General features: G+C 38.0%; 1 protein-coding gene and 1 long non-coding RNA gene across 4 annotated transcripts in view; one reads left to right on the forward strand and one right to left on the reverse strand.

Moving 5' to 3' along the window:
- ntrk3b (neurotrophic tyrosine kinase, receptor, type 3b) overlaps window positions 1-22327 on the forward strand; it is a 139891-nt gene that overhangs the window by 109974 nt on the left and 7590 nt on the right. For both annotated transcript variants that reach the window (XM_089129893.1, XM_039658949.2), the window contains exons 13-15: window positions 10335-10465; window positions 16188-16360; window positions 19239-19482. In XM_089129893.1, the coding sequence (XP_088986019.1) occupies window positions 10335-10465; window positions 16188-16360; window positions 19239-19482 (548 nt within the window). The remainder of the gene's footprint in view (window positions 1-10334; window positions 10466-16187; window positions 16361-19238; window positions 19483-22327) is intronic.
- LOC148998488 (uncharacterized) overlaps window positions 1-22327 on the reverse strand; it is a 114896-nt gene that overhangs the window by 17191 nt on the left and 75378 nt on the right. The gene's annotated exons all lie outside the window — the stretch shown is intronic.

Below are 22327 nucleotides of genomic sequence, written 5' to 3' on the forward strand. Positions count from 1 at the left end.
ATATATGGCGCTTTTCCATTACCAGTACCAGCTCGCATCTGTTCGCCTCAACTCGCCTCGCTTTTCGCTCCGTTTTCCATTGCAGACACTACAGTACCGCCACAAATAGTACCCGGTCGTCATAGCGACGCCTTTAGTTCCTCGTTGCCCTATCAAACTCTCGCTGGATCCTCTCTTCGGCAACCAAAGAAAGGAAATCTGCGCCTCTTCGTTTGACCACGGCGTATTCTTCCGAGTTGCCATAATAATAGTAGTAAGTTTAGTAACTATCTCTGGCCAAATTATTTAAAAATGGCGGGATATTCTGGAGACTCCATCTGGCGCGTGCAATGATGGTGACGATTCTCTCTGACCAATCAGCAGTCGGCATTGTTTTCACATCACATTTTAGTACCGGATTAGCTCGCCGTAGCTCACTCAGAACCTCGCCGGAGGTGATACTAAAAAAAAACTTTTACACAGTGGAAAAACAAACAAAGGCTAGCCGAGTCGAGCCGAGTCAAGTTGGTACTGTGCAGTGGAAAAGCATCAATAATCATCCGATGTGCTCCGGGACGCCATTAAAATAATATCCACTTGTTTCTGATGCTTTGATCCCTCTGAAGTCTGAACAGAGACTCAAATGAGCTGTTTAAACTGGACGTGACAAAGTGAATGTTCTTTCACTCTTCCATTTGTCTATACTGTATCCAGTGCAGACAGGGTCAGTGATTTTAATAGGCTGAATTTGCTTGTGTGGGTAAATGCCAGCAATTAAGTGACTCAATGCCGAGTGGGCGGAGCCTATGGTGCGATTTAAGTTCGTGACATCACAGATAGTACCCGCAATATCAAAACGAGCCATTGTTAGGGCCAATCCCAATTCTACCCCTTACCCCTTCACTTTCCCCTTCCCCTCCGTTTTGCGTGAAGGGGTAGGGCTGTCCCAATTCTCTTTTGGTTGTAGGGGGAGGGCTAGGGGGAAGGGTCAGATAGCCCTTCAAACGAAGATTTTTCGGGAGCACACTTCAAACGAAGGGGAATGAGAAGTGTCACTGCTAACCCAGGCTACAGACGCAAAATGGCTGCCCAAGCGAAAAAGGAGACCCATAAATGTAAGTATTTGTGGCTTTAATAAGTATTGTAACGACAAATAATGATTTGCTTTATGTTACATTCAATATTGTGTTCATATTTACGGTCAGTTTCTTCACAGAAACGTTTGTAAAAAAAAAAAAAAAAAAAAAAAACGCTAAAATTACTGTAGTTTGCTAACGATAGTCCCGCAACATATTTTCGTTGTCTCCGTTGTTTCCTGCGAACTTCACAAGATAAATGCAAGAAAATAGCTGTAACCCACGCGACTACGATAACTGCAGCTGTCGACGGCATCTTGGAAGTTGTGATAAACATCGGCGCATCTCCTGTGACATAGGCGCTAGCGACGACTTATAATGACGTTTAACGGAGGCGTAGTGGTGTCCCATTTCTTAGGGGAATATTTTCACCCTACGCATTGCCACTCAAGGGGAAGGCGAAGGGGTAGGGCTAGGGGAAAGTGAAGGGGTAAGGGGTAGAATTGGGATTGGCCCTAAATAAGTTCTTTGCTCATAATGAAGAGGACATCTTAAGCTATGGTACAAAGACCTCTTGTATGTCAAAAAATAAAGGCAAATTTGATTTCTCATGGCATGGCCCCTTTAATATTGAAATTTTTGCTGCTGGGGTTTCTGGCTTAAGTCATGGGAAATACAGCTGGATCACATGCAATAGACTGAAGATCATTATTCAGGGAGCAGTATTCCTAGAGGAAGTGAGTGCACTAGCATTTACAATGAGCTCCATGTGTTACAAAGGCTATAAATACACGATCGTTCGTGACTGTGCATTGCAAATATTCATGATTTTGTCACATCATGTCCCTCAATTAAAACAAAAAATCATAAATTATAAACACATTTGCCTACATAGCTGTAACTTAATATGTTGGACGTTTAAGCTGTCAAATATGAATTTGTTGCAAGAGCAACACTGCAATATATATACAAGAGTGAAACGAACGACCTTCCATTTTAAATAACCTGTCTTAAAGATGCAGTCGAGAAGAGCAACTGTTTTATCGTACTCTTGAAATATACGTCTATTTCTCTCGCTTCATCAGATTAGCGTCAATGGCTGCTGATATTTGTATCCTGCAGTGACCGTGTTTTGTGTCCTGTTCACATTGAACTGCTCGGGACATCTGGAGAAGATATGTCTATGCCGACGTCTCTTGTGTACAGCGTCATTGTTCTGGACACAATTACTTCGATCGCATTGTTTTAAAGGTAACATTTGATGACAAGCTGAATTTATCAGGCTAAAGTGTGAGAGGACAAAGGCATCCGCTCAGAAAAAGGGCATTGTAAATGAAAGCAGGCCAGGTTTAATGGAGTTCTGAATGTGCGCACCTTCACAAAGATTTTGATTCAAGCGATCTATTGTTACTGCTCATAATTGGACTACTATCTCATCCAGCTTCATTTGAACTTCAATGAAGGTGGACACAGACACAACCCAGGTGCTTGATAACAACTGATCAGCTATATTTGTGAATAGGTGTTTTTGAGCATTTCTTTTTTTATGTTCCTTTTGTAGTTGAAAATTACATTGGTGAATTTTCAGTTCAATTTAAGTCTACTTCCAAAAAAAAAAAAAAAAATCAAATGCACATACAGTAAAACATTTTATGTAGTCTTTTTTGAGTTGAAAATCACATTAATTGCATTTGTGAATTCCAGTGTATATTTAAATTTTACTTCCTTAAATTAAACTCAGGACTTGAATAAGTTTTACTAAGTTTTACTTCAATTTACTATGGCCCTGGTCCTGATTTATTAACCTTTAAATACTGGCCAAATTGTCAATATGTAAATATGGGTGATCATGTGTAGCCTATTTTTACTGCTGGTTTTGCTATTTGAATTAATGGTTTGCATGGAATAGAGACAAAGTTCTGATTCATGAATGTCAGCGTTTGTCTGCACACACTCTCATATTTCAAAATATGACGTTTTCACAAAACTTTCATGACCCCCAGTATATTTGGTTTCCACAGTCTTGGGTTTGACATTTCATTGGGTAACGTTCAGGGGTGTCACGATTCTCCAAATCCTCGATTGGATTACATTTTCAATTCTAAGGTTCTCCATTCGATTCTCAATTTTTATAAATCGGCCAATCAGAATGCTCTCTGTCTTACATGCGCTTCAGGAGGCACACGGTCTCGGCATGGACGCTCGCTCTTGCTCGCTTACTCTAGATTCCGGGAGATTTTAACTAATTGGTGCGCATCAGGGAGCCGCTATCAATATTCGGGAGACTCCCGGAACTTCTGCGAGACTTGGGATGTCTGCAAACTTTGGATTTTTTGAAGCACGAACGTTGTCAACATAATATACCGGAAATTCAAAAAACTTCCACACCTGCGACTGCAATGAAAGAGGAGGGGGTTCAAGTTCTGTCGATGGGTCTCCAGCATCTGCGGTTCCCATGCTATCTTTTGAATGGCTGTAGCTAAGTTAGAGGACGTTGACCATAGACTCGCAGCACTTCAACACACGTGTTTTTTTTTCAGCATGGCAAACCAAACGGACGTGACATGGGGGCGTGGCAGCATCGACGATTGTGAATTAATTGATCGATTTCGATTTTAATTAATTTCGATTGATTTCGATTTAAAGGGGCACTTGGCAACTATTTCAACTTAATAAAACGGTTTAGAAAACATTTTAATGGTTCAATAAACTGCTCAGGAGAGAATGGTGGCTTTTCCCGCTCCCCCTTCAGCGGGATGTTAGTCCTCATGTTGCAAGGTTGGTTTTCAGAAGTCTCGTGAGAAGCGAGAACTAGCGAGAAACACAAACTACTTTATGGCAATTCGACAATTCTATAATACTGTGTATGTATCACCACCTCGGTAGACACAGCTCCACATGATAGAGTTGGCCGGCTCCGATAATAACAGAAGCACATGAGCAGCAGTAGAAAGCAGGGAGGAAGGCGCCGCAAGTGATTTTTTTTTTATGAAAGTGTTGTGAAATACACCGCACAGCTGTAGAGGGCGCTGATGAGAACACATGCAACAACAAAAGTGGAAATCCGCGAAGAAATAACTAGAGTTGCCAAGTGCCCCTTTAAAATGCTAAGCAATGCTTCAATCGCTTGTTTCTGCTTCTTCTTCGCCTGTGTATTGATCCAAAGATTCTGGACACTTTTAGAAGATTTCCCCGGTTCTTTCACGATTGCTTTCCAGTCGAATGCCCTGGTCATAAATCAATGATGGGGAAAGAGTTAATTGACCATTCTTGATGAACAGCACTATTTCGAATCATAGAGTTTTACTGCTGAAAACATGCCTGCCTGTGAGTCTTTCCTAATTTCAACCTTCAGGGTTTGATACAAGTTCAGTCCGGATGAGCAATAAATGGATGACAGTGAGTCTCGGGATATTGCCTTTTTAATTCAGAGGCTTTCCACAGCAGGATAGGAGTAAATGGGTTGTGGGGGGAGTGGGGTTTGCCAGTTGGGTGGGGAGCTGAAGGTTAAGTTAACCCATCCCAAACACCTACAGCAGGTGCACATGTAATTGTTCGCTTCGAGGACGGGACAAACCCAGCGGACCACTTAATGAAAGAGCGAGTGAATATAAATGAGTTTTTTGGGGACAGGAAAGTGCTTCAGACTTGACCTGATTCTGCTTCAGTCTGCTAGATCCCTGCATCCAAATCTCCCAGCTTTTATAATGATGGTAGCATCTGATACTGGATGTCTGTCAGTAGCTCAAGTGTCAGTACGATTTTGCATGCCAAGGTGTTACATTGAATTTAATCTTTTCCGTTTCAGTGACAGTTTGTCAATAAATTAAATATTTTAATAAACACAACTTGAAACTGAAATGTCTTACAAAAGTATTAATTATTCACATTGTAATGCATCAGAAAAATGCTTTTTTCATTAGAATGGTAATTATAAAACCACATTATCTATTAATGCAACAATAACATTTAACGGGGCGGTTTCCCGGACAGGGTTTAAATTAAGCCTGGAGTAGGCCTTAATCTAGAATAGTTAATCATGTCTTAAAAAATGGCTTTTTGTAACACAGATTAAGTACAGATTAGTTACACTTGGACTATGGAGTCCTGAACTAAAATAAATCAGATTAAATTAAAACCAACTGTGCTAATCTGAATTAGCATGACAGAGGTTGCCTATAAAACACGGAATGAACCAAGAAAAGCTTAAAATTGCATGGAACTGAGAAGCAAATCCAAGGAAAACAATGGGATCAGAAAAAGACTGCAATCCAAAAACATAAACTAACAAGAGAAAATTATTTTTATGCTATCTAAATAATCTGCACACACCAGCTATTGAATAAAAGAGAAGAAATGTTGGAAATTTGTTTGTGTATATGTATATAACAAAATACATATAAATGTAAAATTAACGATGTACAACTAGAATCAATGATGTTCTTTAACAATGAATGGTTTTCATTTAAAATGAATTATTCAAAACAACTCATATGCTATAATTAATGCTTCTTGTTTATTCCTGTGATTTACATAACAAACTTACTAAAACATTACTTTACACATGTGGGGTTTGGTGTTGACAGTCTAGAAGCAATACTTTCAACTAGAGTAGTACCTAGGGGTTGCTTTATTAATTATACAGCTTGAATTTTTGTAGCAGGTCCTCGATCCAAGGCTTCACCAAAACGGTAACCCCCAAAAACACTAACATAACATAAACGTTTAAATAACAACATAATAATAGAACATTAAACATTCTCTCGGTTTTCTCATCTTAATAAAATAATTGCATAAAATATCACTTTATTTTAAAATTTACATTTCAGCCTTGTGCAAAGCATGATGGGAAGTGAATGTCATGTATAGGTTACTAGATGAAAACATATTTCATATTTACAAAACATATAAACATATTTCAAAATTAAAACATCAAGTGAAGTCAAAGTTAAGTGACCATTTCAAGTTAGTTTAACATGAACTAATCACATTTTAACAAGAAACCCGATACAATTAAAACATAATTAAAATTATATATTAATATATGTACTGAATGTGTGTATATCCAAGTAACGCAGGTGTCTTCTTTGAAACACAAAGTTAATCTGAAGTTAAACCTGCCTCCTGGTAGGTTTAATTTACGACTCAATTTAGTTCTGGAGTAACTGTAGTCTTCCTCCAGGAAATCGGCTTATTAAACTCTGGATTAAACTAAATCTAGGACTATTTAAAGCCATGACATAGAAAGCAGATTTTTGTTAATCAGGTTTAAAGGGTCGTTTTATTCTAGGACTAGGCTTAATCTCTGTCCAGGAAACCGCCCCAAAATGGTCAAACACTGGTGTACTTGTTGATCATGTGCTGTGGTGCATCATTATCTTGAAATGTTAAACAATAAATGTGCACTAAAATGTATTATTGTGCATTATTAATAATCAGACTATTAACTCTGGTTAAAGCTTTATAAAAAAGAACATTCGGTTGATTATAATGTGCATTAAAAGGCATTATATTAATGCATTACCTATACACTCACACACTTCAATTAGCATTACCAATTTTTCAAATCATTTTCTGCGAGGATCTAGAAGTATGTTTACACAGAACATGCTGATTAATAAAAACAGGACCTAAAGTACAGGACTGCTTACGCTCTTTTATTGCAGACCACGCTCCTTTGACTCGGAATGGCATGAACTAATGACACAAACATAATATTAATTCACAATATCTCTTGTGAGTGGCATCACCATAGCAACCACTACAAGTTCACGCAGTCTAAAAATCATTTGAGCAAATGTTTTCTTTCTTTTTTATAAACTATAACAGCAAACAGGCTATTCAATATGATATGTTCACGTCGTGTATGAATAATAGTATATGGTTTCTTTTGTGTGATTCATTCAGAACCCTATATTTACAATGACTCTTCGCCTTTATTTATAAAGTGTAGATTGTTTGTGAATTTAAAGAATTAGACATAGAAAAAAATGCCTTTTTTTGTGGGTGAGCATTTTGCTTTTAAGCAACTTCAAATTCACGCAAATAATTGGAAATGGCAATGAGAATTGATGGCAAAGCATTACAAGTCCCAGGTGAGTTGCAAACAGATGGCAAAAAGAGACCTTTTACAATTGACTCTCATTTGCATCACACTCTTTTTGTTTTGAAAAAGAGAACTCAGAGGAGACAAAAAACATGCAGAAAATATCCAGCTGTGACTGTGAGCAGCAATTCTAGAACACCATCTGCACAGGAACTGACCTTTTACACAATGCGAACAACTCACGATTGAAGCCTTTATTTACACTTGTACACGTACGCGTAAACAACACGCACAACGAGCGCATACAGATAACCTGTCACTCATATTTCATTTGGCTCTGTTTTCAGCACTTGTTTTTGCCTCCTGTTCCCAAGGGACATTGTCTCTCATGATGATATTATCGGGATAATTGTATGCCTGGACCTTTATTATAATTTTTTTGATCGTATATTATTGATGGGATTCCTGAAAACAAGACTAACGCATGGCTGCATTTACACTGCAGGTCTTGATACCTAAATCCGATTTTCTGACTACATCTGATTTTTTTGACGACCCGCTTACATCATCTTTTAAAAGTGTAGACGTTCTGACCCGGAAAATGAAGTAAAACAGCACGAAATGCAATGAATGGAAATGCGAATAAAATTATCCAGTGTTTTTCTTTCCACAATATTTTTAAAAAGTCATCAAAACATTGGTCTCGTACGGCGGAGAAAAAAAACAAACATGCCTCCTCATATCTCGTGAAATGTCTTCAAATACGGATTTGGTTCTAACAACCCTGCATTTTTGCCTGCAGTCTTCACCCCAAACAATCAAAAGACATGAAACCTCTGTATTGCTCCACTGCGTGTATTAGGGGTTGAACCGACTAGTCGATTAGTCGACTAGTCGACCTTAATGCAATGCCGTGACGCTTTAAGCTTGACGTCGACTAGTCGCGTTGATCATGTGACACTATATGATTGCGGTAATTTTGATAGTCTATGGCCGCGTTACAGACGACAACAGATGAAGAGCCTATGGGTCATTGCAGCAAGAAAGCAGCATTGGTACAAAAAGCGTATGGGAATACTTTACTAACACCACTATATTGTTGAAAACGAAAGTAAAAGCATGACGCACGCTCTCTGTTTTACCGGGAAATGAGAGCAGTCTCTTTTAAAATCATTCAAACATTAGCCTATTTGTATCATATATTTATTTAAACATATTAATGCATCTAATTCACCCGCAATCACTTGGAATATTATTTTGTATCACCATCACTAACGTGCAGATGTGAATTTATAGCTTTTTTTCCTTTTCATCCTAAATGATGATGTAAACAGCGGGCTGTTTAGCTACATCTGGCCACTTCACGTCTGTGATCTGATTGCTATCCGATCGTGAAAAGACCAGATGTAAGCTAAATGCCCGCCGAAACGCATTGAAGACGGATTTAAATCCGATCGCTCAAATCACTTCATGAGGAGGTCTGGGCCGCTTTACAGACGAAACTGGACACGTGTAAATGCATCTGGTTGTTGAAACCGCATATGTAAATTGGACCTCTCCCAAAAATGCTGAAATAAAACGTGTGAGAGCAGCCTGTGCTATTATATTCTTTATATGACGAAGCTATAACACGCACCGCAGCTGAGCATCGATTCATAAAGCCAACGTGCAAACTATCGTAAATCAAAGTGAAAGTAAGTCAGACGCTTAACACACAAAACCATCTTCGTTAAAAGTAAAGAAACAAAATGATCTTGCCAGTGCTGTCTCTCTTATTGCGGTCTTTGATTGTGAAATTAGCTGATGATCAATAAAATGCAGCATTGCTTTCGGTGACGTGAACTCCTTTAAATCTGCATATAGCGCGGATTTATAGCCCATCTATTTTGCGAAAACATATTTATGTGACCAGGTTTAAATGGAATCGTTTTGATAAATCAGGTCAGTAAAAACACATGAAGTGTCCAGGTGTAAACGGCCCCATTATGAGCTGTCAGAGTCTATAATTTTCTGTTAATTAATTGCAAATTGTGGCAAATCTGTCACATCTCTTGTGTTTTATGAATGACGTCAGCGACTAGTCGACGTCGACTCGACTTTGATGTCATAACAGTCGACTTCAAAAAATCTGAAGTCGTTCAACCCCTAGCGTGTATCCTTTCTTCCATCGCGCCTATAATCGCGCATTATTTTAATGCCGTACAACTCGCATTTTCTGGGTAATATCAGATTTGTCTGCTTACATGGCACACGCAAATGCATGTATCCGATTCATATCCGATTTATTACCACATGAGTGAGGCCTGAATCCGATCTGAGAAAATCAGAATCCAGTTTTTTCCTGCTTACACGTTCACCGGTCATATCCAGTCTGTGCCACATGAGAGAAAAAAAAAATCGGATTTTGGTCACTTGAACCATGCAGTGTAAACGAGGCCATAGTGATCACACCTACAAAAATACACAATAAAAGAATAACAAGTCCATAGTATACTATCATGCTATGTGTGTGATAATAGCATAGAGGTTTGGAATGACATGAGAGTGAGGGAATAGGCTAATGTAAGAATTTTTATTTTTGAATTAACCATTCCCAGTGTTGTACTGGCTAACTAAAACAATTGTTTGTAGTTTGTTTTAATTGAAATGAAGCATAAATAAAATAAATATTAGATGAAGAAAATAAAACAACTATAAAGGGTTAGTTCACCTAAAAATTCGAATATTACTCACACTCATGTCTTTCCAAACACATAAGACTTTTGCTCCTCTTTTAAACACAAATGAAGGTATTTGAATGACATCTGAAATATGTCCCTCCATTGACAGCTACACAACTACCACTTTGACACTTCAAAAAGAGATCGTAAAACTAATCCATATGAATTGAGCAGTTTAGTCCAAATTTTTTGAAGAGACACGATTAATCCGTTTATATGATGAACATATTTATTTTAGGCTTGTATTCACATGTAAACATTCATCAACTCACACATCAGTTGTGTTAAACGTAATCTCAAGCATGTTCACTTGATGTGTAAGGTTCTCCCGTGTTACGCAGCACAACCAATGAGGTTTGTTCTCGCGTGTCAAGCAAGTTCGGTTGAGGTGACAATTTCTTTAAGGCAGTGTCCATTTGGAATCCACTGAATCAACTGTGAACTTATGACCCTAACACACAAAACTTTAATAACCATTATGGTTTTCTCTCTCTTTCTGAATTTCTCTTTCAGATGTGCAGCATATTAAACGAAGGGACATTGTTCTGAAGAGGGAGCTTGGCGAGGGAGCTTTTGGGAAGGTGTTTCTGGCTGAATGTTACAACCTCAGCCCCACCAAAGATAAGATGCTGGTGGCTGTGAAGGTGAGGCAGGATTTTGCAGTTAAAAGCACCTTCTTCTGGCTTTGCTTTGCTCTGACTTCTCTAAGAATAGATGCACTTCTCCTGTGCACTATATTCCATTACCAGGAATGTGCATTATGAAAGTAAATGCACCTTCCTGGCATTATTGTGCACAATTCATCTAAAAGTTTGATCAAAATGTAAAACTTTTTCTCTGAACTAGCGGAGTATGTTCAACTAGGTTGTCACACCCAATTTTGACAATCCAGATCTGTTCTCTATTAATACAATCAAGCACCAGTAGATAAAATCAATCTTTTTCTTGTTTAATCTGAAATAATTGTGAATGCCGTTTTTGTGTTCTTACAGGTTTGCACCTAACCATTTAATTGTCAGGATCCGTGTTTAGGAAACTACTTTGCAGACTTGCAAGTGACTCATTTAACCCCATTTAACCCCATAAAGCCTACTGTATTACATATGACTTTTTTTATGGGTACATTTAAACGAGAACTGTATTATTCATGCCAGGCCAGTAGTTTCAGGCCAAAGAAACACCACGCGCCTATAGACTGAACACAGGGCTCCAGACTGCGACCAAATGGTCGCATTTTGCGACCAAAATTTGAGAGTGTGCGACTGAATTTTACATCCAGTCGCACATGTGCGACTAGTAAATTTGCCGCACATGGTAAAGCGTGGAAGGGGCGCGTCAATGAATCCGTGACAAGAATAGCGCGATTAAACGTCTGTGGGAAGGAGACGGAGACAAATATCACATCCTGATGTGCGTCTGAGCAATCAGCGATCTATCGACTCGTTAGTCGTTACCTAGCAGCGAATGCAAACAAAATGAAAGTGGAACGAAAATACGCCACTCATAGGACCGTGGAGCAGCAGCAGCGATCCGAACCATTGACGGTAAAATAAAGCCCCGAACTTGCCAGTCGCGGTCCGATCTCGCTCACGCAACACTGTTAATAGGAGATCCAGTGAAGAAATCCATTGAATTCGCCTCAGAATTAATAACATCAACACCACGAGATCCAGTGAGAAACACTCCGATTCGGCGCAGAGTTCTGTTATAAACCATATCAGATCAAACAGCGCTGACGTGGAAACCAGGAAAAACACTTATAGAAGGCTTTCAGTCCACAAATCAGCCTAACAGAACCATGGATTTAGGCTAATGTAGTAAGTTAACTCTAACCATAAATATGATAATGTGTAAGAAAATCAAATGCTTACAAGTAGCCTACACATCTTTTCCCAGCACTTCAATAATATCATATATAAATGTTTTATTTTTTTGTATTTTTAATGTGATTACCAACACATTTTTTGTTCATCCTTTAAAAATTGTCCTAAAAAGAAAAATTTTGAGATGTTGGAAAACTCTTATTTAAACACTTAAAAAAATAATAATACCATTGTAAACAGTAGGATGTTTATTGGCTATTTTCACTCCATATACATATTTTCACTACTTTTATTAATTAATATTTTATGACATTATAAATGATAATAACTAAAGTTAATTTCATCTACACCCTAAATTAAGCTTAGTGATTTATTTTCAGCACCAGTGCTACCAGATTTTTTTTTTGTAGAACTCGCTGTGAGTTCTCATTTGAGGTGATGCTGCCCTCAACTTTGAGTCTGAAACCCTGTGAACTTAAAACAAAACAGCATATCATAATGTTAAGTCTATTTATTATTAAAGAATTTGTCAGTATTACAGTTATTTTGGGGGAAATTTGAAAAGTTTGCATTGCAAGCTGATTTAAGGTGTGTCCCTAAATTTTCAGCTTGCGCCCCTAAAATTTTCAGTTAGGGGCAACAGCGCTCCTAGTAAAAAAAGTTAGTCTGGAGCCCTGGAACATGTAATATGCATGCGTATGACACCACCGTTTTCACAAATTCGAGTTTGTGTCATTTACATGGTGACAATAAGGGTATCGTTTTCAAAAACTTGCACTTTAAAAACCCGTTTAAAAAAAAAATTATTTTCAGGCCCCCAAAACGATATTGTCTTCTAAGAACTTTGTTGAAAACGGATGTTCATTTACATGACAATGTTTACATGATGTGACGTGTAAATGGCCCCTAAGGCATCTAAATTGTCAACAAGGAAAAAACCTGTTTTACACCGTCTAGTAAATTATTCTGTCATCTAATTGATAGTTTATGGCCTTTTAGTATAATTCTAGAAACTCCCCCTTCAGGTCATGTGTGTTTCTTTTTCTGTGAGAATAAGCTAATTTATTTTTTAGCAATATTGGCTTTCCAGGAACATATATGTACATCTCTCAATCATCATTTTATTGCACTGCAATTATTTTTTGCCTCTCACAATTAAAACTACGGAGTTTTGATCATAAAAATAAGCATTGAATATAATTTGAAAAAGATATTGTTGGGAGATATAGAGGGTCAAATTATATTAATTTGCCTTTTATGCAAGTAGTCTGCTATACTGTTATAAATATCTTATTGATTAGCATTTTATTCATTTTACTTTTTGCCTATATAAATAAAAAAATGTTCACTTGCAACAAGGATCGACATGGTTTATGTTAAACACAATGTGCCCTATTTTAACGATCTGAAACGCAAGTGTCAAGCGCGAAGTGCAAGTAACTTTGTGGGCGGGTCTTGGATGCTGTTGCTATTTAACCGGCGGGATAAATGACTCTTGTGCTCGACGCAAATCTAATTCCCTTTAAGAGCATGATGAATGATGTGCGCTTGTTCCATGGCGCAATACTATAACGGCGCATGTACTAGCCGCGCTTCACAGCCGAGGAGATCGATGTTCTCGTCAGGGCCGTAAACGAAAGAGAAGTGACATTGGGGATGGGGCAAACACACCCAAATTTGCTTCGGTTAAAAATACATATAATAATTGGGGTAAATGTGTAAGCTTTATGCCTATTTTTCCCATGGTCATGAATACAACAATAATTTCCCTCGTGTTTTAATAGTTTTCCTTATAATAATATATAATGCATCTGTGTAGATGAGAGTATCATCTACAGTGTATGCGCGTTGTTCACACTGTATTATGGCCAAGCATGCATGCTTTGGACTAAGTTTTTTCTGGTCAGTAGCGCAATTGTTTTCTGGAACTGCAAAATAGCACTAGGGAATATTTGCGCCGAAACACGCCTCCTTTTTTTGCGCCGACCCGCCCAGGGAGCGCAAGTTCATTCCCTAGTTTACCGATGTGCGTCTGTGGAGGGAAAAGCCCGCTTTGTGCGGGTACAAAATGCATCGGTGTACAAAGTCATTTGCGCCGGGTGCAAGATAATTTCCCACGTGTTTAAAATAAAAAATAAAAAAAGCATTTAATGAACTTAAATGCTTTATGTTGAGCACATTTCGTTGACTATCTCCACTTGATGTCCAAAATTCGGGTCTTTTTCAAAACCAACTGAGAACTGGCCCAGAATGACTTAAGGCCAATAATATCATTTAACCACTGGAAAGCACTCTCCTCATCTGAACTTACTCTTCTAATTTAATGTACTGCCTCACCAGAGCCCATTGAAACTATTACATCATAAAGATAAGTGAAGATAGTGTGAAAATGCTTCAGTATCATGGGGATATCTTATGAACCCAGGGCTGTCAGGCCAGTTCCCCCAGTAGAACGCTGCAACAGAAAGACAGCACGGGAGGACTGTGTTGAGTGCATGGCGCTAACACATCCCCTGACAGAATGAGTGCTTCACCATCTGTGTCATATACGCCATTCTCCGTCGATGTCTCCCTCTGCTTGTGTCAGAGAGATCAGGGGAATTCTGTAATTAAAATTAAATTGCATCATGTGCTGTTCAGGCAAAGTTACCATTTAATTGCCAGGGGCAGGACAATAAAAAAGGATAGTAGCGATTTAGAGGGCCTAGAAAATTTTTGTTGTTTTGTCATGCTATCCACAAGTTTCCTACGCCCCATGAGGCCTTGCGTCAAAAGTGGGCGCGACTTCCGGTTGGAAGTATACAAAGCGCGACTTGACATGCTTGACACTCATTCATTCAACAGTTGACAGTCATTCAAGTTATAGCGATCCAAACTAGCTAACGATGTGGGAACACAACCTCAACAAATTAAAAAGGGTGAAATAACAGTACCTTTACCCTCCGCAGTAGTTGATTGGGAGTATTATAATAACAGTATTAATAATCAATACTCATCAAGGCATGGTGACAGACAGTTGTGCGAGCTGGCAAACATTTAAAATAAAAAATACACACTTAGTCATTGTGCTTTGGTCGGAGTTTATTCAAAATTATAAATGAATGTGCTGCTTGAACACATTAACTGGCACATTTGGTATTCTGTCAACACAGGCTTTGATCCTGAGTTTAGCTGTAACATCAGTAGCGAACAGCCAATCACATGCTGAGAGAGTTTATAGAATATTAAGAATTTAAACAAATGTACACAGGAAGATCGAAACTACAGTCGTTGGCAGGATCAGAGACGGGCTCTGCAGGATCACTCTGATTTCGTTTTCAGCTTATGTTCAAAACAATCACGTTTAAGGCACTGAATTAGTTTAGTCCGGTTATACATACAACCGCGAACAGCACATGTTGTCCCTGAGCTCCGTAACGACATCTCTCATAAAGATTTGCGTCTTTAAATAGTAAAATAATTCTCCGAAAAACAGCTAGCCTCTTCGCTAACTAACACACAAAACACCATTGGAATGCTACTTCCGCCGCGTCACCGGAAGTTTCACCCACTTTATTTTTTACAGGAGCGCCCCTCGGAAACTTGTGGATAAATACTTTGGTAAGGATACCCATCCTACAGATTTCCTGTGACTGAGATGCAAAATATTATCACATTTCCCAAGTTCATGCTAAAAGGGTTCTGTCAAAGCAAATTTATATAGGTCAGAAAACATGCATCAGACATGTAGATAAAGTATAAAGCACTTCCCAAAATGGTATATGTGCCATATGCTTTAGGGTAAGCTGGTGTCAGGAAATACAATTATAGTCTCAAAACCCAGATTACCAGGTTAGCTTTTAATGGGAACTATACACCCAAGGCCCATTAGAAAAACACGCCTCTAGGCTCTACATTTTTACATTCCAAAAGAATACCTACTTTTCCAACTCAAATGCACATTAGAGATTGAAAAATGGCAACAATTTTTATTCTTTTACACACAAATTATGATTACAGGGACAGATTATCGATTCAAGACTAGCTATACCATACCAATTGTTCATTCCCCAATGAACTTGACACACCAAGCCAACGTCTAGCGTTGACAAAGCCGACTGAGTTGTCGCCTCACATTGGCTGCATTTGGGCTAAAAATCTGCTCTTAGCATGTGCATTCTGCACCTGTGCGTAAGGAAATAACTCAATATCTACAGGTATCAATGGTCTATATTACTAAAACTAGCCCTACGGCGATGGCCCATCCAAATGACCGTTAGCTTGGTGTGTCATGGCCCTTAAACATGACATTGTTATGCCAAGTAGTGTTCCTGAACCACTTTTGTTTTGACAAGTCATGATATGGCCTTTTGTTGTACATTTTCATCTCATTTCAGTTCATGGCAGACATCCTGAAATGCAATTAGGCATATTAGTCTAACCTTCGTCTCATTTCTCCTTGGCTAGAGGACAACTTGTGTAAAAATGTGGCATCCAACTCTCCCTCGATGCATTTGTTCTTGACTTTACAGCTCCAAGAATAAACACACTTTCTATCTCTCAGACTCTCAAAGATCCAACCCTGACTGCCAGAAAAGACTTTCAACGGGAGGCTGAGCTGCTCACCAACCTGCAGCACGAACACATTGTGATGTTCTACGGCGTGTGTGTGGACGGCGACCCTCTCATCATGGTGTTCGAATACATGAAGCATGGAGACCTCAATAAGTTTCTGAGGTAGTTATTTCCATGTCATATAAAGAACAATGAATGCTAAAGGATTAATCTTTGTCTGAAAACTCGGGTTACCGACCAGGTTAGCTTTTAATGAGAATTATATTCGTTTGAAAAACATGCCTCTAGGCTCTACCTAAATTTTTACATTTCAAACCCATACCTACACCTACAATTCACTGTAGTTTCCAGCTCAAATGAACATTAGAGGTAGTAAAATGCCAACAACTTTTATTATTTTTCACTCATACTATGATTACAGGGACAGATTATAATTTCAAGACATATTTTTGCGTGGTTCCTTACACAACACTATGTTAAAATGCTTTTACCATAGCTAATGATTTGTAAACTAATACATTTTGATGTTTGCATCGCATATAGTTGATGAAGTGATATACAGTAATATAATTTTGCAGACATTCACTCATTTTCAATGACCCTAGGTTGCAATTATATGTCCGCTCTCTAAGCAAAAGCGGTCTAAAATTGTAATTAGTACAAATATTTTAGCTCCTAATTTTGGCCGAAATATGTTGCATTATCACATGTATCCGAAATGAATGGTCTATTTTCATCATGCGCATCAACAAGCAATGAAAATTTCCATTTAATATGGTGGATGAAGCCAATCCAGAGGAATTGCTCACATGTTGCACATGAGACTTAATGGAATTCTGTTATTGTCTCGTATTTCTCTTAAAATCTTTATCAAGTATTAGGCACTTAAGGTTGATAATCATTAAATTATGCAGTTTACTGTATGTAGACAGTTGCCTGTGCAGGCATTAGATTTTGAAACTCTCTCTGAGTTCTCTCTCTAAAGCTCTCTAGGTTTTGAAACACAAAATTCTTAAGATTCAAAATAGCAGTTTAGGATTGAAGTTCATTGCATGCATGTCGCATGGATTGAGGCCATGCAAATTGTAATTTGCAGGGGAGATCTGTGAAAATATAAAGGCAGACAGAGTTCTGGAGTGAGATGATTGTCTTGTGGGAGCAAAGAGATGGGTGATGATAATAAATTAGTCTTTTGTGTAGTGAGAATTTTTTTCTTACACTTATGCAGATGGCCGGACTAGCATTTCAAGAAAAAAAAAAAAAAATGATGAAATTCTTTTCTGAAAAGCTGCAATGATAGAAGTCTGGTTGATTTTCATGGACACTAAAAAGATTTTGGCAGCAGACTCCAGGCTTTATGCAGATGATTTGCATGTTGAATTAAAAAGATTTAGCGAGAACGTCATGTAAAGCATACTAGAAAAGTCAGTGCATATAATTTGGAGAACATTGCACAACAGTGTGCCGCCTAGTTTTTCAGCAGCTTTGGTTCAGAAAGTTTTTCTTCCTCCATTCATTCGCTCCATAAACATTTCATGATGTAACCAACAAATACGGAGTTGAATTCCAACTTGTGATTCAGTTTAGAGTTGGTTGTTTGGTTCATGACTCCCAAGCTTTGATTAGAAAAAAAAGTAACACTATTTACTAAAAATAACTTTGCAAATACCTCTCATTAGATTATTATTGGACCATCTGGTTAATTTCTGATGGAACTTATTTTGATGCTTCCCCAACAGACATTCTACTGACTATACTTTGCAACAACATGTCAACTTATTTTACGAACCATATATATTTGGATCGTTATCTCTAGGCCTACACTCAATGAACAACATCTCACCACTAAATTAAAGGCTTGTCTCATATAGACGAATGTCTCAAATACAAGCCGGTGCAGTGCAGGAATTTGGGAAAATGAAAACCCAGGCTATTTTTTGAAGTTTTACGGTATCATGGTTTCCACAAAAATATCAAGCAGCACAACCGTTTTCAACTTTGGTAATATTAAGAAATGGTAAATGAAAATTTTACTTTGCATCAAAGGAATAAACTACATTTTGAAATATATTAAAAAAGAAAACAGTTATATACTGTATTTTAAAAATCTTACAGATTTGACTTTATTGATCAAATAAATATTACCTTTGTGAGTATGAGAAACATTTTTTTTAAATTACTTGAATGGTAGTGTATGTATGAAATGCTTTCAAGTTTATTGCACAATATTCATATACTGTATACACAACATAGATACTTTTTAAGTGTAGGGAAACAGTCGGGATTCCCATTTCCATGGTAACAGCAAACTCTCTGATTAGCAAATCTCTCTTCAGGATTATTGTAGTTCACTGGGAACTTGGCAAAATAAATAAAAAAATTCAAAAATGATGTTGAAATCACTATAACTTAGGTGGCTTAATCACCTCTTTAGACATCAGATATTTTTAAAGTTGTTACAAATCAAGTTTATTATTGAGAAAATGAATAGGATTCTTTCTTTCTTTCCCCGGAACCAGACGGTTGCATTCTAAAGCAGAGCTCCCACTTGGATTGTTAGCTCCCTGATTGTTAGCTCTTCAAACATACAGTTGAAGAGCTCCATGCTGAAGAGGCACTGACCAGAAGAGAAGCACAAATTACAGTCGAGCCCTTTTCAACAGCCACCTTATGCAAATGCTGCTGCAATCAGACAAAAATCATTTTCCTCGAGTGAAGAGAAAAATCGAAAAAGTTAACTGAATAGGTGATTTTATTTCTCCACAGTTGAAGTCAAAGCACATCTTTCTTTGCCTTGACTTACTCACTTCAAATCAGACAGCTTTACAGGATTAAAGGATTAGAGGGGGAATTATTTTATGGAGCAATAAGGCGGTGCGTTTGAACATTTTGACCCTGTGCCCTTTTACATTGATCCATAATCAATTTTCCCTGCTCGGATCCTAAATGTAAGTAACTGCAAAAGCCTGGGCGTAGCTCAGAGTCAGCACTGAAGGACAATTACAAGTGTAACCAACATGACTTTCTCCCCACATTTCAGAGCCCATGGTCCAGATGCCATGATCCTCGTGGACGGCCAACCGATGCAGTCGAACGGGGAACTTGGTCTCTCGCAGATGCTTCATATCGGTTCACAGATAGCGGCAGGCATGATCTACCTGGCCTCGCAGCATTTTGTGCACCGCGACCTGGCCACTCGCAACTGCCTCGTGGGTAACGGCCTGCTCGTGAAAATTGGAGACTTCGGGATGTCCAGAGACATATACAGCTCTGATTACTACCGAGTAAGTATCACAACAGTTTAAGTACGTTTTAATGTTTGCGGACAAAAACTTTATAGCATCATTGCAAGTACATTTCTGGACTAAAGTCCACACTTCTGGACCAAAAGTTGGAATGTCCTGGGTTCTGAATGATCTCTATATTGCCACCTGTTTGCCACTATATTGTTAAAACAATAATATCTTAGTAAATACCTTTAGTAATATTGACAAACTATATATCATTTGAAAGCTTACAATCTCTAGTTTCCATATTTGGTGACTGATTTTCAAAATATATTACAGAGGAACCATAATTTATCAATATGCAACAAGAATATTTTCATACTCGTAAAGCGAATTCAGACCTTTATTTTAAAATAGCAATGAACATGAAAAATCATGAAAAAATGGTAGATACCTCAGTTTGTTTTCATGCCAAAAGTTCAAAAGATAACATCCATTCAATTATTTTGGAAAAAAAGGTCTGAAATCTTTGAAATATCAAGAAAAAAATAATAAATGTACCATTTGTGACGTGGCAGCGAGCTATGACTTACATGAAGGTTCTTTGTAGGCTGTGTTTCTTAGAATTCATATCAGAATCTGCCAAACTTCCCATACTACTTCTGAATAGGATCTCTACTTCATAAATTGTGGAATTGTGGAAATAATGGTTCATATCACTCAAAACACGAATGGAAATGCAGGCATCCTTATATGGGCAGTAATGGAGTCTAATTGTGCCCTAGTGAAAAAGTTTGGTACTGCGCTCAAACAAAATCTTACTGAAAGCTCATTTTTTAAGATATCAAATTTAAAAACACAACTTGTTCAGATTTTTGGCTTTGATTTTTCTGCAGTTTTAGAGTAGCCCAGGTTTTGAAAATATATATTTTATGTAAAACATAAAATATTTTTACATTGTACATTTCCATGAACTCAAACTTCTATAACTTTTTTCTGTTTCACTTTCTTAATTTATTTCACTTTGACAAAAATCTGCCAAATGTCTTCTTTAAAACAAGACCAATCATATGTCTATATTCCAAAGCATTCTTGAATTACAACCATTTAAGTTCGAAATGTGCATTTTCATGTCTATTCAAATAAGGGGGGGGGTGACAAAAACTACAGTCACAGTAAGGCACCTTCAAATTAAGTAAAATCCATGTACTTAAAAAAAACATTGCATTAACATCCTGGACAGAACATATTAAGTCCTTGGTAAAATGATGTTCCGTTTGCATTGCAATACCGTCAATAAATAGCACAAACAGGTAGATCATTTTTGGAAAACCAATAGCTATCTATAAGATCTAGTTAAACAGAGAGATTGGATTGTTAAGAGTCTTTGCATTCAAGCCAGTCGTAAGCTGAAGGTCTCTTGGAGGCCAGAAACATCTTTATCAGCCACACATGCACACACTTATAACCAGTCTTCAATATTGACAAAGCAAAGGGATTATGAAATTATTACCGCATTGGACACGTTCACTGTGTCAAGTGATTATAAATAGCGGATCCTGCCAAGCACGTAATCCACACATGGCGAGTCATATTGACGTTTGTTGTCCTCTGGGGCTCGAGCGTCTGGCCACAGGAATGGAGCATGACTGGGAGAAAGATTGAGGTACTTTCATCAGTGACCAATTCAACCGCCTTCGTCAAGATGTTATAAGTGGCACATCGACTTCCTGCCACCTAATGGCTTGCCGAGTCTCTTTTTGCATGAGATGTTTTTGATAACTCTGTTTAGAGCTGCTGATGGTTGGGGAAAATGACAGCACAGGCTCGATCTCATGAATAAGCTGCAGATTGTCAACGAGTGTGTCCTCACCACAAATATAACTGATTACACACATGGTCACCCTGTCACTTGTTTTTTTTTTATAAACAACTAATGTCAATGTAAGGAATGGCCCGTATTTTCTTTATGATTTCTAATATCTTTTTCTACTAGATATTTAGCCAAGTGTTTTAAATGGTTGAGGAAATCTGTTATGGGTCATGGATGCATGAATCTGCTTCCCCTGATACTAAGTATAAAATTGTAAATGCCCAGAGACTAGCTCTAGCAGGGCTGTAATCCATTCTCCAGCATGCTGCTTTGCTCTTCATACCCATAATCCAATCTAGCCCTCTACCACTGAGCCACAGACTAGTCACTAATCCAGTTTACAAACTACCAAAATAAAGATAAAAACCATGTTGCCTTCTTCCTGAAACCCACTCCATGCTGACAGAACGGAAATACGGTAAATCAGCAGAGGGAATTTTTTTTGTTCTCCATTTCCAATCGTTTATTTCCAATTGGGCTTATCATTTTTTACCATGCCAGGCTAATTGCTCTAGTGTCCACCACAAAGCCCAAGGTGATACAGTGGATTGTGGGTGAAATGATTGCTTAACCACTTTTAGTTTCTCCTCTTAATGAGGGATAATTTGCATTATTTAAGGATCAGGACGTGTGTGTGTGTGTGTCTCATGTAAGTCTATTATTAAGATCACTGACTACTTTAAATTGTGAATTAACAATTCACATCAATATTTCTAGTAACTCTAATAACATTTGAACTACTAAGTATGCTGAGATACATGATGTACTTAAGGGTTCTAACCCTAACCCTAACACCGTGTCCTAACTACACGCGACGCCGCGACACGAGATAAAAGGTATCTTTTCCATGTTAATCAGAGTTTGTCCTAACCAGACGCGACGGCGACACGCAAAGTTTCTAATTTAGAAACGGTTCCTATTTCTGCGACGTCGCGGCTGACAGAATGTAGAAATTACACTGGTTATGAGTACACATTATTTATTTTTAGTTAAAAATAGGTCACTGTGCCACAAGCGATAATGGATAAT

This window comes from Pimephales promelas, chromosome 1 (assembly GCF_988280905.1).
Source record: "Pimephales promelas chromosome 1, fPimPro1.hap1.1, whole genome shotgun sequence".
NCBI lineage: Eukaryota > Metazoa > Chordata > Actinopteri > Cypriniformes > Leuciscidae > Pimephales > Pimephales promelas.